Source organism: Hemitrygon akajei, chromosome 6 (assembly GCF_048418815.1).
Source record: "Hemitrygon akajei chromosome 6, sHemAka1.3, whole genome shotgun sequence".
Lineage (NCBI taxonomy): Eukaryota > Metazoa > Chordata > Chondrichthyes > Myliobatiformes > Dasyatidae > Hemitrygon > Hemitrygon akajei.
The window spans coordinates 92,869,621-92,884,755 of record NC_133129.1 but is presented as its reverse complement, the minus strand read 5'-3'; the positions used below and the strand labels follow the sequence as shown (position 1 = coordinate 92,884,755).

General features: G+C 46.0%; 1 protein-coding gene across 4 annotated transcripts; it reads left to right on the top strand.

The window, feature by feature from the left end:
- The first annotated feature begins 3,193 nt into the window (after window positions 1–3,193).
- On the top strand, window positions 3,194–13,888 carry ufsp1 (UFM1-specific peptidase 1). Of its 4 annotated transcripts, none has more exons than XM_073048879.1 (3): window positions 3,194–3,291; window positions 6,702–6,782; window positions 10,420–13,888. In XM_073048879.1, the coding sequence occupies exon 3, from the start codon at window positions 10,444–10,446 to the stop codon at window positions 11,092–11,094; it is 651 nt and encodes a 216-aa protein (XP_072904980.1). In that variant the 5' UTR covers window positions 3,194–3,291; window positions 6,702–6,782; window positions 10,420–10,443; the 3' UTR covers window positions 11,095–13,888. The 4 variants fall into 4 exon arrangements, with proteins under 4 accessions (XP_072904980.1, XP_072904983.1, XP_072904981.1 ...); XM_073048880.1 differs by lacking the exon at window positions 3,194–3,291 and adding an exon at window positions 3,317–3,812; XM_073048881.1 differs by lacking the exon at window positions 3,194–3,291 and adding an exon at window positions 4,426–4,453.
- The last annotated feature ends 1,247 nt before the right edge of the window (window positions 13,889–15,135 follow it).

Genomic DNA, 15,135 nt, shown 5'->3' with positions numbered 1-15,135 from the left:
TTTCAATAACTCACAACTCAGTGGGTCAAGGAGCACGTGTGGATACAAATGGATGGTTGCCATTTCAATCTGTGATCATGCATCAAGAAAGAGAGCGGGGGAATGTGTATAAAGGGTAGATAATCGGTATAAAGAAGCGAGAGGGAGAGGTGAGACAGGCTTGTTAGGCAGAACCAGGTGAGCTGAGGGAATAATGGGCAGGTGGAGCCAGGTAGGAGGAGTTTTGAATCAGAGGTTGGTGGGTGATAGGTGGAAAGTGGTAAGGAAGAAGTGGTAGCCTTACCCCAACAGTGGAGGAGGCCATGAATAGACATATCAGAATGGGAATGGGAAGTGAAATTTAAATGGGTGGCCACTGTGAGATCCCGCGGATGGAGCATAGATGCTCGGCGAAGTGGTCTCCCAATCTATGTCGGGTCTCACCAATATACAAGAGGCCACACTGGGAGCACCAGACACAGTACTTGCCCCCACCAGACTCACAGGTGAAGTGTCGCCTCACCTGGGAGGACTGTTTGGGGCCCTGAGGGAGGAGGTGTAGGGCTAGGTGTAGCACTTGTTCCGCTTACAAGGATAATGCCAGGAGGGAGGTCAGTGGGGAGGGACCAATGGACAAGGGAGATGCGTAGGGAGCGATCCCTGCGGAAAGCAGAAAGATATGTTTGGTGGTGGGATCCAGGTGGAGATGGCAGAAGTTTCGGAGAATTATGGCTGGATGCGGAGGATGGTGAGGACAAGATCCCTGGTAGGGTGGCGGAAGAGTAGTGTCAGACAGATGTGCGTGAAATGGAAGTGAAGATGTTGAGGACAGCATTGAGGGCGGAGGAAGAGAAGTCCATTTCTTTAAAAAAGGAGGACATCTCCTTCATTCCAGAATAAAAAGCCTCATACTGAGAGTAGATGGAGCGGAGACAGAGAGATTGAGAGAAGGGGAATGGTGTCTTTACAAGTAATGGGGTGGGACGAGATGAGTTCGTGGCTTTATAATAGACAGTGGATAAGCTGTCTCCGAAGACAGAGACAGTGAGAACAAGAAAGGGAAGGGAAGTGTCAGAAATGGACCAGGTGAATTTGAGTGCAGGGTGGAAGTTGCAGGCAAAGTGGATGAAATAGACGAGTTCAGTATGGGTGCCGAAGCAGCACCAACGCAGTAGCATAGGAAAAGTGTGGGACGATCACCAGTGTAGCATGATGCCGATAAACAGGCGGGCTTAGCTGGGCCCCATATGCGAGTGCCCATGGCTTCCCCCTGTTGTTTGAAGGAAGTGGGAGGAGCCAAAGGAGGAATTATTTAGAGTGAGGACAAGTTCTGCTAGGTGGAGGGGACCTGGTTGGGATTGATGTCCAAAAAGAAACGGAAAGCTTTGAGGCCTTCCTGGTGGGGATGGATATCCATAGTAAAAAATATAATGGGGACCAGGAAACCTGAAATCATTGAAAAGATCCAGAGCGTGTGAAGTTTCACAGATGTAGGTAGGAAGGGACTGAACCAGAGGGATAAAACAGAGTCCAGGTATGCAGATATGAGTTTACTGGGGCAGGAAAAGGCTGAAACAGTGGGACTACCTGGGCAAGCAGGTTTATGGATTTTGGGTCGGAGGTAGAAATGGGAGGTGCCGGGTGCAGGAAGCTGGTGGCGGTGGATGGGAGACCCCCAGAGTCAATGAGCTTGGTGATGGTGTGGGGGAAGACAATGGCCTGGGTTTTCTTACCCCTCCTGTTCGAGGGGTAAGTACAAGGAGGTGTCTGAGAATTAGCGCTGGGTCTCAGCAAGATAGCGGTCAGTCCACCAGACCACTGCAGCACCTCCCTTATCTGCGGGTTTGATAGTGAGGTTAGGAGGGAATGGAGAGCAGACTGTTCAGAAGGAGTGGGGTTGGAATAGGAGAGAAGAGTGTTAAAGTCTAGACGGTCAACATCCCACCAGCAGTTAGCACTGAAAAGGTGTTGGAGGCAGAATATCAGGACAATACGTCAAGGAAGAGGAGGGTTAAAAGCCCTCCCGAAAAAAGCTGCTTCTTCTTCTTATTTCCGGCAGTTTAGATGCATCTAAGCATATTACTGCCCTCTGCAGGATGTACAATTCATTACAGAATTTCAAGAAACTCAAATTCTTGAATATAGTCACACATAGAAACAGAATAATAAACTTTTCAATCAGATGGTGGTTCTCTTGGTGGCCAAACAAAGATTTAATAGAAAAACAAAATACATTTAAGTCAGACAGCCTCGAACAATATTCTTCTTTCAATTTTATATCAATTACAACTCAGCAAAACATGCTGAACTGTCTCTGGACTACCAGTCACATAATCCAGTTGGATGTTTTCCTATTATCTTTAAGTAATAGTTTAGCCCACAATGCCCCAGCCTAAGTCTTGTTAATGTCACCATATTAAAGAGTAACAGTCTGAGACCTTTTTAACCAGTGGGTGACCAGAAAAGAAATGCCTTCCTTTTAATTAATTTTCCAATCCTCTTGCCATTTCTTCTCTATGCCTTTTTTTATCCTACTTCTCAATTCTGCTCTGCCTAAGGGTATTCTAATCCCTAATTGCCCGCTCTGTAGGGAAGACTTTGCGATGCCATCCACAATTTCATTTCCCACCACCCCTGCACGCCCAGGTATCCATGTAAATCTAACTTCACAACGCATCTTCCCCACTCTAAACAAAACTAAGAGAATCTCAACAAGTATGTCAGGACGAGCTTTTGATTTATTCCCTTTTATAGCCTCTGAGGCTGCAGCAGAACCTGAACAGATGATAACCCTGCATGGTCGAGAGTCTTCTATCAACCGTAAGGCCCAGAGGATTGCTAATCATTCTGTTGCAAAGACAGAAAAACCATCTGAAACCCGGTGCCTAATCTCAACTCCAAGTTGAGACGTGTACATCCCAAATCCTGCCTTACTGAGCCATCAGTAAAAATGTTCAGATAAGATCTCCATTTATTATTTAAATACTCATTTACGATCTTGTTTCAGAACCTCATCGACGAGACCTGATTGTCACGTGGGATGCGATCACGTGGCGCGCTTCTTTCTCGGCATTGGCTACCTCCTGGCCACGCGGAATTCCTCGTGGGACGTATCGCGTCGGGTCCAGGCATTGGTCGAGAGGGGTGGATGACGTGTACACGAGCTCTCCCTCTCATTGGAAGGGGGGTGCCACGTGCTCACCAAAGGCTTTGGTATCCGGGTTCTCGGCGGCCGGCGGACATTTCGGGGAGGACGCCGGCGGCCGGAGCGTCTGGCGGGGGAGGAGCGCCGCCGATGCCGCCAGAGTTCAGGTGTGGAGCGGGAGTGAGGCCGATTATGCAGCTCATCTCGTCGGCAGGCGGGAACGGTTCTGGGCGATAATTGGATCAAGTGGGGTCGAGGATGTGGCGCTAGAATGGAGGGACCGAAGGGCGGCAGGGGGGAGTTGGAGAGAGAAGGGATGGATGGTGGCTCTGGGGGCAGGGTTGCTAAGGGATGGCGCTACAGAAGAAAGCCGGGCTGGAAATGGACTCTATTGTTTTTCCTCCGCAGCTTTATATTTCAGGTTTTTATTCCACTCCGTAGATAGTAATATTTACTTTGACCATCAAATGTCATCATATAAAACTGAGACTGGCTTTCCTGCGTGAATACTCAGTAAATCTACAGAATAGTAATACTAACAGTCAGTGAAAGAGCAGCCGGAGTGCAGGAGACAACAATCTGCGCAAATGCGAATATAAATAAATAGCAATACAACGAAAACATAAAATAACAAGGTAAAGAGTCCTTAAAGAGAGATAATCGATTGTCGGAACATCTCAATGATGGGGTAAGTGAGTGTGGTTAACTGTTTTGTTCGGGAGCCTGATGATTGAGGGGTGGTGCAGGTCCTGAGGTGTCTGTACCTTCCTGATGGCAGCTGTGAAAAGAGAACATGGTTTGGATGGTGGGGGTCCCTGATGACACTGCTTTCTTGCGACAGCGCTCAGTATACATGCGCTCAATGGTGGGGAGTGTTTTACCTGTGATGGACTGGGTCATATCCACTAATTTTGTAGGATTTTCTGTTCAAGGGCACTTGTGTTCAGGTGTAATAACTGTTCTTGAACCTAGTGGTGTGAGTCATAGTCCTCAGCCTGACCTGCTGAGTTCCTTCAGCATTTTGTGTGTGTTTATATTACAAACACTCATTACCTCAAGTGCTTAACAACTCTTATCTTGAAGCCACTGCAGTGTTGCCCTGACATGAGAGAATGAGATTGTATTATGGAGATGCTGGAATTCAGAGGAACAGATAATCTGGAGGAACTCAGTTCCAACAGGATCTGCATGGGGATTATACTGAGTAGTTGAAGTTTTCTGTCAAAATCTGCTTTTACTCTGAAGTGCTGACATCTTTTGCTTCCATCCCCAAAGATGTTGAGTTTCTGCTGCTGATCGTAGGACAATGTTCTCCAGTTCAAATCACTGGTTAGTCTGATGTAGCTGAAGTGACTCTTTTAACCAAATATACAATTTTTGCTTTAAAAATATTAATATACACTCAGTGGCCACTGTATTAGGTACTTCCTATTCATAATAATTGTGTGTATGTTCGTGGTCTTCTGCTGCTGTAGCCCATCCACTTCAAGGTTTGATGTGTTGTGCATTCAGAGATGCTCTTCTGCACACCACTGTTGTGAAGAAGAACTCCAAGTGGAGTCATCGGGACGCCGTCGTGACGGTGCTTTTTAGCAGGCTTTCTTGTTTTTACAAGGCCGAGTTGCTAGCTCGACGCTCAACCCAGCACGGGTGGAAAGCGTGCACGGGAGCCTTCACTCCAAAGTCTGGCGCTGATGCCACTACACCTCCAGCCAGCTCATCATTGTTGTAACACGTGGCTATTTGAGTTACTGTTGCCTTCCTGTCAGCCTGAACCAGTCTGGCCGTTCTCCTCTGACCTCTCTCTTTAACAAGGCATTTTTGCCCACAGAACTGCTGCTCACTGACTGGATTTTTGTTTGTCAAACACTAGAGACTTCTGTGCATGAAAATCTCAGGAGGCTGGGAGTTCCTGGGATACTCAGACTTGAGTTGCTGCATCATGATTGGCTAATTAATGAGCAGGTGTACCTAATGAAGTGGCCCCTGAATGTTTTTATCATCATCTTTGTGTGCATTTTCAATGCAGTGAAGTGCTCCAAAAGCAGCAACAATTTTTTTGCTTTACCTTGCCATTTTATCAGCCACAAGAAGATGTTTGTGTAAGCATTGAGTGTAGAGTTGCTGGTACATAAACAAGTCCTTTTGTCTTGCCTTGTCCATACCAATGATTAATCCCGTTTGCCTATGTTAAGCCAGTGGGCAGCACGGTAGTGAAGTGGTTAGTGCAATTGCTTTCGAGCAGCACCTCCAAGAGGACCACAACCTTGTTGTAGGGTTTGGAGGTTTGCGTGCCTCAATGACCCGGAGAGCTACGTTGGCAGGAGTCAGGGCTTTCTGCTTTGGCTCTTGGTAGGGTCACCCATGCCAAACAGGTCAAAGGGTAGAGGTCAGACTGAGAGTGGTCCACCGGTCGTCCAGGTTCAGGGGCTCAGCTCAGGGCTGACAACCCTGGCTGGTAAAACAAAACTGTTACAGGAACGGCAGTGGCGAGTGCTTCTACATCTGAGTGCAACGGGATTCCTGAATCTCCACCCAGGACTTGCATAGCTGAGAACCGAGAGGAAGCTGTGAACACCGCCAGAGGTGGAGGAGCTTCATTGCTGCCCTAAACGGCAGCGCTGTAACGGTCAGTAAGTTAGTTTACTGCGGCAGCAATCACCGGTCAGGGTTCAATTCCTGCCGCTGCCTGTACATTCTTTATTTACAATGTGGAATAGGCCCTTTGAGCCATGCTGCCAAGCAATCCCCCAATTTAAACCTAGCCTAATTACTGGACAATTTATAATGACCAATTAGCTTACCAATCGGTATGTCTTTGGACTGTGGGAGGAAACCATGGTGGACATGGGCAGACTCCTTACTGACAGTGGTGGGAAATGAACCCAGGTTGTCTGTTCTGTAAAGCTACCGTGTTCTCCCTGTGACTGTTTCCTCCGGGTGTTTGAGTTTCCACCCATGTTCCAAAGATGTGATTAGGCCTGGTGAGTTCTGAGCATTCTATGTTGGTGCAGGAAGAGCCACAACACATGGGCTGCTCCCAGCACAATCCTCTGTCCAAATGCCTTTTAAACGTTGCCATCTCTGATATTGTGGTGTTCACTGGGCTTACCGATTAGCTTGCAGACATCCTTGGTGTTTCTCTTTGGGAGTGTTCACTTGCCTTGGTCCTGATTGGCTACCTTTCAGTTGACCTTTGAATTCTATTGGCTCGCGTTTCTACGTAGGCCAGACGGGATGTAAACTCTCAATTCATTTACGGGAGCACGCACTGGTGGTACACTGTCTCTGTCTCAGCACATGAAGATCAAGAGGGGCACCACTTTAACTGAGACTCTGCGGAGATTCTGGTGCAGGAAAACACAAGGCAGGCAGGAGAAATTTTAGGAGCGTGGTTCCCTCCTGATAATTCCATAAACAAACATAATCAAAATCGACATCATCTACGAATGGCCAAAGAAGCACGAGCTAATAGCTGTCCAATAAGCTACAAAGTGACTGCACATTTGCTCCATTCTCAAATGCTGTTTGTGTGCAGTGTGCCATTATTATTATTATTAATCTTTACTTTGTACAGATCAAACAGAAGATCAGAATGACTCCCAGAAAAGTAATTCAGAACTATTGCTGCTCCCGCTAGCATCCCACTAATAATCAAGTAAGTAAATTTATTAAGTTATAAGACCATAAGATATAGGAGCAGAATTAGGCCATTAGGCCCATCGAGTCTTCTCCACCATTTCATCATGGCTGATCCATTTTCCCCCTCAGCCCAGTCTTCTGCTGCCTTCCTGTATCCCTTCAAACCCTGACTAATCAAGAATCAATTGACCTGACTTAAGTATACCCAATGACTTGGCCTCCACAGCCACCTGAGGCAACAAATTCCACAGATTCATCACCCTCTGGCTAAAGAAATTCCTCCTCATCTCTTTTCTGAAAGGATGCCCCTCTATTCTGAGGCTGTGTCCTCTGCTCACATTTTTTACTAGAACGTTACCTGGGTTTTGGCACCTAAGTTACGGAGAAAGGTTGAACAAGTTAGGTTTTTATTCTCTGGAGCATTGAATGTCGAGGGGGGACTTGATGGAGGTATTTAAGATTGAGGGGTATAGATAGAGTTGACATGGATAGACTTTTTTCCATTCAGAGTAGGGGAAATTCAAACAAGACATGAGTTGAGGGTTAAGGGGCAAAAGTTTAGGGGTAACATGAGGGGAACTTCTTTACTCAGAGTGGTAGCTGTGTGGAACAAAGTGGTAGAGGCAGGTTCGGTATTGTCATTTAAAGTAAAATTGGATAGGTATATGGGCAGGAAAGGAATGGAGGGTTATGGGCTGAGCGCGGGTCAGTGGGACTAGGTGAGAGTAAGCGTTTGGCACAGACTAGAAGGGCCGAGATGGCCTGTTTCTGTGCTGTAATTGTTATATGGTTAATTAGTCCTAGACTCTCCCACCATAGGAAACATTTTCTCCACATCCACTCTATCGAGGCACTTCAACATTCAAAAGATTACAATGAGGTCACCCCTCATTCTTCTGATTTCCAGCCCTGCAAAACATCATCCTGCATACCAACTGTAATCTCTGGACCAGTAATTGTTTACTTCTGGAATCAAAAGCTGGAAGCCTCTCAGGAGGTCTATTAATTGTCTGAGTTTATTGATCATGTTAATTACTTCAGACCTCTGTCAAGTCAATGGGCATAACAGTAGCGTAGTGCTATTACAGCTCAGTGTCGGAGTTTATTTACAGAGGATGCTGGGATTAATCTCTGTACGTACTTCCCATGGAATGTGTGGGTTCTCTCTGGTCCTCTGGTTTCCTCCCACAGTCCAAAGATGTACTGGGTAGGATAACTGGTCATTTCAGATTGTCTCGTGATTAGGTTAGGATTAAAATGGGATTTTCAAGAGTTGCTGGGCAATGCAGCTGGAAGGACCATACTGTATCTAAATAAAGTTTACTAACATGCTCATGGAGGCCAGGTCATTGAGGATATTTAAAGCAGAGGTTGATAGGGTCTTGGTTTGTAAGGGTGTCAAGGGTTATGGGGAGAAGGCAGGAAAATGGGGTTGAGAGGGAGACTAAATCATCCACGTTGGAATGACTGAACTGGATGGGCTATATGGCCTAATTCTGCTTTTGTGTTCTATGGTCTTGTATGCTATAAATCTTGTTTTGTAGCAGCAGTATTTATTTTGTAATTAGTAATACTGGGGTCCTGTCTTTTTTGCTCAAGTGATGACAGACTACCATCTCTAAATACTGGTCTCCAGCACCAAAAACTGCCTTTGATATTGTTGACATACCGGGCAGATGTACAGGGACAGTTGTCACCCCTGACCCAGCTTCTGAAAGTGTTGAGATGAGAGATGGTGCTTTTTTATTTTTTTGGATATTTCAGTCATTGCATATCGGAACAAAAGATTGAGAATTAAGTCAACAAATCGCAACCTCAGACGTTCTGAACAAGCGGCACAAACTGGGATCTTCCTTGGTTGCAGTGGATGACAATGGTGTCTTCTGTGCCTTGTCATGTCCTTTGCTCTCGATGGAGCGTTGCAGTGACATTTTACTGGCCTTTGGATCTCACCGTACCTCTCACCTGCCTAGTCTGCTGGACCTGACTTTGCATGCTAGGACAGGTGTGTCCCTATCTCACTTGGGTTTGAGGCCTGGATCCACAGGTGAAAGTTGAGCGTCTGTTGGGGACTAAAGCTGGGTGAGCTGTCCCAGAATAGACAAGACAAGCCCCTACACCAGAGATGCTACCCCTCCCTGGAGCCCCCTACACCCCAGTGTCTCTGATCTAAAACTTGTCATTTCATCTTTCTAATCTTGGTATCTAGCTCCCTCTAGTGGTTGCTGCAAACTGTTCAGCCCCTGTCCAGATAATTCTCCTGTGTATATTCTTGAAGCTAATTCTCTTGCATTCTTCCCTTTCCTTAAATTCTGTAAATAATCACATCTGGTTCAGTGTTCCTTTGTGATGTATGCTGCTAATACCCATTAGCAGACCAATCCCATCAGCTGATTGGCAACCATAAGGGGAAAAGAACACTTCAATCCAATGAGAACATGCTGACAGTCATCCACCAATTTACATTAAGCCTGCATTACTTGCCTATTATGCTGCTGGCATTTAGGGCAGTGAAGGTCCTCTATCTCTGTAGAGAAGGATTCTTCATTGCTGTTTCCTTAACAATTGTTTTTTGACAATTGTGGGACTTCACTGTTTCTATCATTCATTTTATGGGGATTGTTTTGCGGATGTCTGTGAAGAGTATGAATTTCATGTAAGCTGTATACATTCTCTGATATTAAATGAACCTTTAACCAGTCAGTGTTGTCAGCTCTGAGTTGAACCCCTGAGCCTGGAGGACCAGTGGACCAGCCTTAGTTTGGCCTCTATCCTTTGAACTGCTTGGCATGGGTGACCCTACCAAGATCCCCGATTCCAGCCAACATCGCTCTCCAGGTTATTTGAGTCACGTGAGCCTCCCAATCCTATGACAAGTTTGTGGTCCTCTTGGAGGAAGCCTGCCACTAATCCTTTATAATATAAAAAAATACTCCCCTCATTCACAATACTTCTCCTTCCACTCACCTACATACCCTAGGAATAATTTGCGGAGTGATTTTAACCTACTGATCTCATCTTTTGAATGTGGAAAGAAACGGGGGCACTGTTATTCAGTTACAGGGAGAACATGCAAACCCTGACATGTTTAGCCTTGGAGGTCAGAACTGCATCTGGGTCTCCATAACTGAGGCAGAAGCTGCATTGTGTTGCCATAATGTGGTCTATTTTTATTTATGGGGGAGGGGGGTAGCACGGTAGTTTAGCAATTGGTGCCATCCTTTACAGACCAGCTGTAAGATCAAGGTTCCATTCCAGCCCGTCTGTGAGGATAGACACGAGGTACTGTAGATGCTGGAAATCTCAATGTGCTGGAGGAGCACAGGAGGTCAGGCAGCATCTATGAATGGGAATAAACAAAGTTTTGGGTTGAGACCCTTCATTATCAATTTATTCCTATCCATAGATGCTGCCTGACCTCTGAGCTCCTCCAGCACATTGTTCATATTGCCCTACCTATAAGGAGTTTGTACATTCGTCCTGGTTTCCTCCCTCCTTTCAAAAGGTGTGTAGAGTGGGTGAGTTGTGGGCTTGCTCAGCACAATCCTTGCTGATTTAATGCAAAACAACACATTTCCCTGTTTCAATGTAAATGTGATGAGTAAGCTAGTCTTTATCTGTTTTAATCACTAGTAGTGTGTCTCTTTTGGTAGGTTGTCAGAGGACCTTGACTAAGCATGGAATTGATGAAGAATATTCATTCTGGTCTCCCTCTTCCTGAGTCAGAGTCTGATACTCACAAACTATCCCTGATCCGGGGGGATTACCTCTATTACCACTACAGCTGTGATGGCATGGACGACTGTGGCTGGGGTTGTGGGTACCGCACAATGCAGACCCTCTCCTCCTGGATAATATTACAGCAGACTAACAAAAAGAACCACAAGGTGCCCACCCTGAGGGAGGTGCAAGTTGCCCTCGTTGAAATGGAGGACAAGCCCCCCAGTTTCATTGACTCCAAGACGTGGATCGGCTCCTTTGAAATCGCCTTGTGCCTCGACAAATTCTACGATGTCCCCTGCAAGCTCATCCACGTGCGGCAAGGGGGAGAACTGCTGCAGAAGGTAGAGGAGCTTCACTCGCACTTCGACACATTGGGGTCCCCGGTCATGATGGGTGGAGACAGTGACAGCGCATCAAAGGGAATCCTGGGAGTTTACACGGGGTCAGAGAACCACTACCTGCTTGTTCTGGACCCTCATTATTCTGGGAAGAGCCTAGATAAGGAATATGCTCAACAAAAAGGTTGGGTTGCCTGGAAGAGACTGGACTTGTTTGATCAGAACTCATTTTATAACTTCTGCCTCCCTCAGTGGAAGGGTGTGTAATTTCATGTCACTGAGGCAAACTTGCAGCTCCTGGCCAAAGTCTCTGTCTGTTGTTGTGAAGTGATGGATGTATGGGGGCCACTTGATGAAACTGAGGTAAAACAGAGTTGACCTGCCAGGTCTAGATTATGTGAAGCTCGACTGCCATCTTGAGTGGCTGCAACTTCTAGTCGTCATTATGCACCATGTCCTATGACATAGTGATCATGGTCCACAACCAAGGTTTCTGGCAAATTTTTCTACAGAAGTGGTTTGCAATTAGTACTTCTGGGCAGGTGACTGCAGCCATGATCGTACTCTGCAGAGACCGTCTGCCTGGCATCAGTGTCACATAACCAGGACTTGTGATATGCACCAGGTGCTCATACAACCATCCACCACCTGCTCCCATGGTTTCACGTGACCCTGATTGGAGGGGTGGGGGCTAAACAGGTGCTACACCTTGTCTGTGGCTGGCCTGTAGGCTAGCAGAGGGAAGGGCCGCCTTGCGCCTCCTTTAGAGATGTATCTGTGCCCTGTCACCCAGTAATGGAGATAGATCATACAGGAACATCCATTGCTTCTAATTTCAAGTTTCAGTCCCTACCATGAAGAAATTTCCAGTGACATACTAATTAATACTCTAGTACTAGAAAGGCTGGGCACGCATCATCTGAAGAAACAAAGTATTAGACATACTCAGGACCCCACCACTAAGGACATCTTTCCCTCTCTACCCCTCTCTGCTTTTCGCAGGGATCGTTCTCTGTGCGACTGCCTGGTCCACACGTCCCTCCCCACATATCTCCCACCTGGTACTTATCCCTGTAAGCACAAGCGCTACACCTGTCCCTACACCTCCTCTCTTACCACCATTCAGGGCCCCAAACAGTCCTTCCAGGTGAGGCACTTGTGAGTCTGTTGGGGTCATCTATTGCATCCAATGCTCCCGGTGCGGCCTCCTCTACATCGGCGAGACCCGACGCAGATTGGGGGACCGCTTCATTGAGCACCTCCGCTCCGTCCGCCACAACAGACAGGATCTCCGGTTGCCACCCACTTCAACTCTGCTTCACATTCCCATTCGGATATGTCCATACATGGCCTCCTCTACTGCCATGATGAGGCCAAACTCAGGTTGGAGGAGCAACAGCTCATATACCGTCTGGGTAGCCTCCAGCCCCTTGGCATGAACATTGAATTCTCCAACTTCCGGTAATTCCCTCCCTCTCCCTTCCCCCATCCCAATTTCACTCTGCCTCCTCTTCCATCTGCCTATCACCTCTCATGATTCTGCCCTCTTCTATTACCCATAGTGCTTTCCCCTTAGATTCCTTCACCTCTCCTGCCTATCCCCTCCCTGCTTCCCCTCCCCCACCCCTTGATCTTTCCTCTGATTGGTTTTCCACCCTCCCCCACCTTCTTTATGGGGGCCCCTGCCCCCTCCTTCAGTCCTGACGAAGGGTCTCGGCCCAAAATGTTGACTGCTCATTTCAATGGATGCTGCCCGACCTGCTGAGTTCATCCAGCTTGTTTCTATGTGTTGGTTAGAAATACTCAGATGGTCAGGCAGCATCTGTCTAGAGTGGAACATTAATCTTTCTGGAGATTTCCCCATTTTTCTCTAATCAGAACCTGCAGAATAAAATGCACTAACTCTTGACCCAGGAAGTAAGTGGCCTTTATTGCCAGTGCTGTTTCCTTTTTTTTATATAAAAAAAAGGGTTGAGCTTAGTTCAGGGGTTCCTAACCTGGGATCCATGGGCCCCTTGTTTAGTGGCATTGGTTCCATGGCATAAGAGGTTGGGAACCCCGGCTTAGTTCCATGCCTTTGAATTTTATCCATAAACTTGCTGTCTAATCCTGGATCAACTCTAGTTTGAAATGATCTACAGAATCAATTTGCACCATTCTTGCAGAAAATCTGGGGGAAAAGATCTCAATCTGTTGACAGCAATTTTGCGTATAATGTCTAGATACGAGCCCGCTCCTTCAAAACCCATCTTCCTGACAACCTCTTAGGTCTCCAAGAAGCTGGAAATTCCCCCATTATTACAAACAAATTTTTTTACAAAAGAGCTGACGCCCACAAGCTGCACAATACTAAGGGGAGTAGATTGTATTTTAAACCAGTATAGTGGGCTTACAGAAATGGATAGTGTTCTGCAGCGTGAGATGAGATGCCAGTTTCACTGGTTTTCTAAAGCACTTCCCTAGGAGCTTATTAAATCACACCAGATGATGTAACCTTGCCCCCATTTATGGAAACTCCCCATTTTTGATCTTTTTAAACAAATCATTTCAAAATGGTTCCTGCTCCCTTTGTAAATTGGTCTTTTCAAGCATGTTGCAGAATAGCTGGGCAAACCGGCAGGCAGGAGCACAGGTGGAAGAAACCATTCATCTTATTGACACTTAAATTAATTTGCAATCTGGCCAGATTTACTTTAATCAAATTTCCTTAGTGGCTACAATCATGTTTTTTTCCACATCTGCATTCTGGAGCTGCCTCTCTGCAGTGGGAATTAAAGCATTATCTTGTCTCCTGTTGCATAGCAACTGCCCTCGTATACCCATTGGTGAGTTTGACCTAATTTTTAGATAAAACCCAGGAGGTAGGGATGTCGATTTAATTTCAGTAAAGCTAGCCAGGAGATAAATCTCTATGGTTTTTGGAATATCAGCAAACACTGAGGAAACCCAAGCTGGCTGCCTTTTGTGTTTTTTTTAAAAAAGAATGTTACTGATATCAATAAAGAATACCTGTTTATTCAGTTATCTTAATTTATCTCAATAAATCCATCTTGTGACTTGATTTCTTTTGCTGTGTGCTGTATGTCATAAGATCACTATCTTTTCATGACCATGATTGTTCTTGGCAATTTTTTCTACACAAGTGCTTTACCATTGCTGCCTTCTGACAGCATCTTTACAAGAGGGGTGACCCCAGCCATTTTCAATTCTCTTCATAAATTGATGTTAGTGGTTGGATAACCAGGTCTTGTGATGTGCACCAGCTGCTCATGTGACCATCTGCTGCCACGGCTTCATGTGACCCTGGGGTGGGGTGGTCCATCTTGCCCAAGGGTGGAGGGGAGGAGTGCATTAGACCTCCTTTGGTAGAGACGTATCACCACCCTGCTACCCACCACTGAGGACATTTATATGGAGCACTGTAGGGGGAAAAAAATGGCATCCTTCACTTATCATCCAGGCTACTTGTGCTACTCCCAGCTGGTACAGAAGACTTGGGTCCCATGCCAACAGGTTCAGAAATCTGCAACCTTCAGGCTCTGAACTGCCATGGGTAACATCATTCATCACTCTATACTGAAGCTGCTATTTACAGGCTCACTGTGAAGGACTGTTTACAACTCGTGTTCTCAGTAATCTTTCTGTAAATGCCTACAAGAAAATGAACCTCAAAGAAGCATACACAAGTGCCCACCTGGACTGTACTTTTTTCCCCATAGATGCTGCCTGACCTGCTGAGTTCCTCCAGCATTTTGTTCTTTTGATTTCTTGCATTTGCAGAATTTCTCATTTGTTATTGTAACACACACACTTTGATAATACATTTACTTTGAGCTAGTGCCCTGAAAGTAGCGTGTGAACAAAATCAGTTATTTATACAAGTTAAAGAATGAAGCTTACTAAAGTTAGATTTATTAAATTGGGTTGTCAGTTCATTTGTGTTTTTAGCACATGGAAATCTGACAGGTCATCTTCTATGGCCATTGAAGTGGCCTTCTAAAGTTGATGTGCATGGTGCATCTTGAACGAGGAGCAGTGAGCGTGAACCAATTATGAATATAACAGAACGCTGGAAGAGCTCAGGAGAGGAGTGGCTTCCCCCTTCCTTTCCAACCTTGATAAAGGATCTTGGCCCAAAACATCAACTGTTTATTCCTTTCCATAGATGCACTGAGCTCTCCCAGCATTTTGTGTTACTCTGGATTTTCAGCATGTTTATTTATTTGAGATAGAGTGCAGATTAGGTCCTTCAATCCATACTGCCCAGCAATCCCCCACTTTAATGCTAGTGCAGTCACAGGACAATTT

Bases quoted from the DNA above. Each gene is read 5' to 3' on its own strand.
- ufsp1 (XM_073048879.1), top strand. From the start codon at position 10,444: ATGGAATTGATGAAGAATATTCATTCTGGTCTCCCTCTTCCTGAGTCA.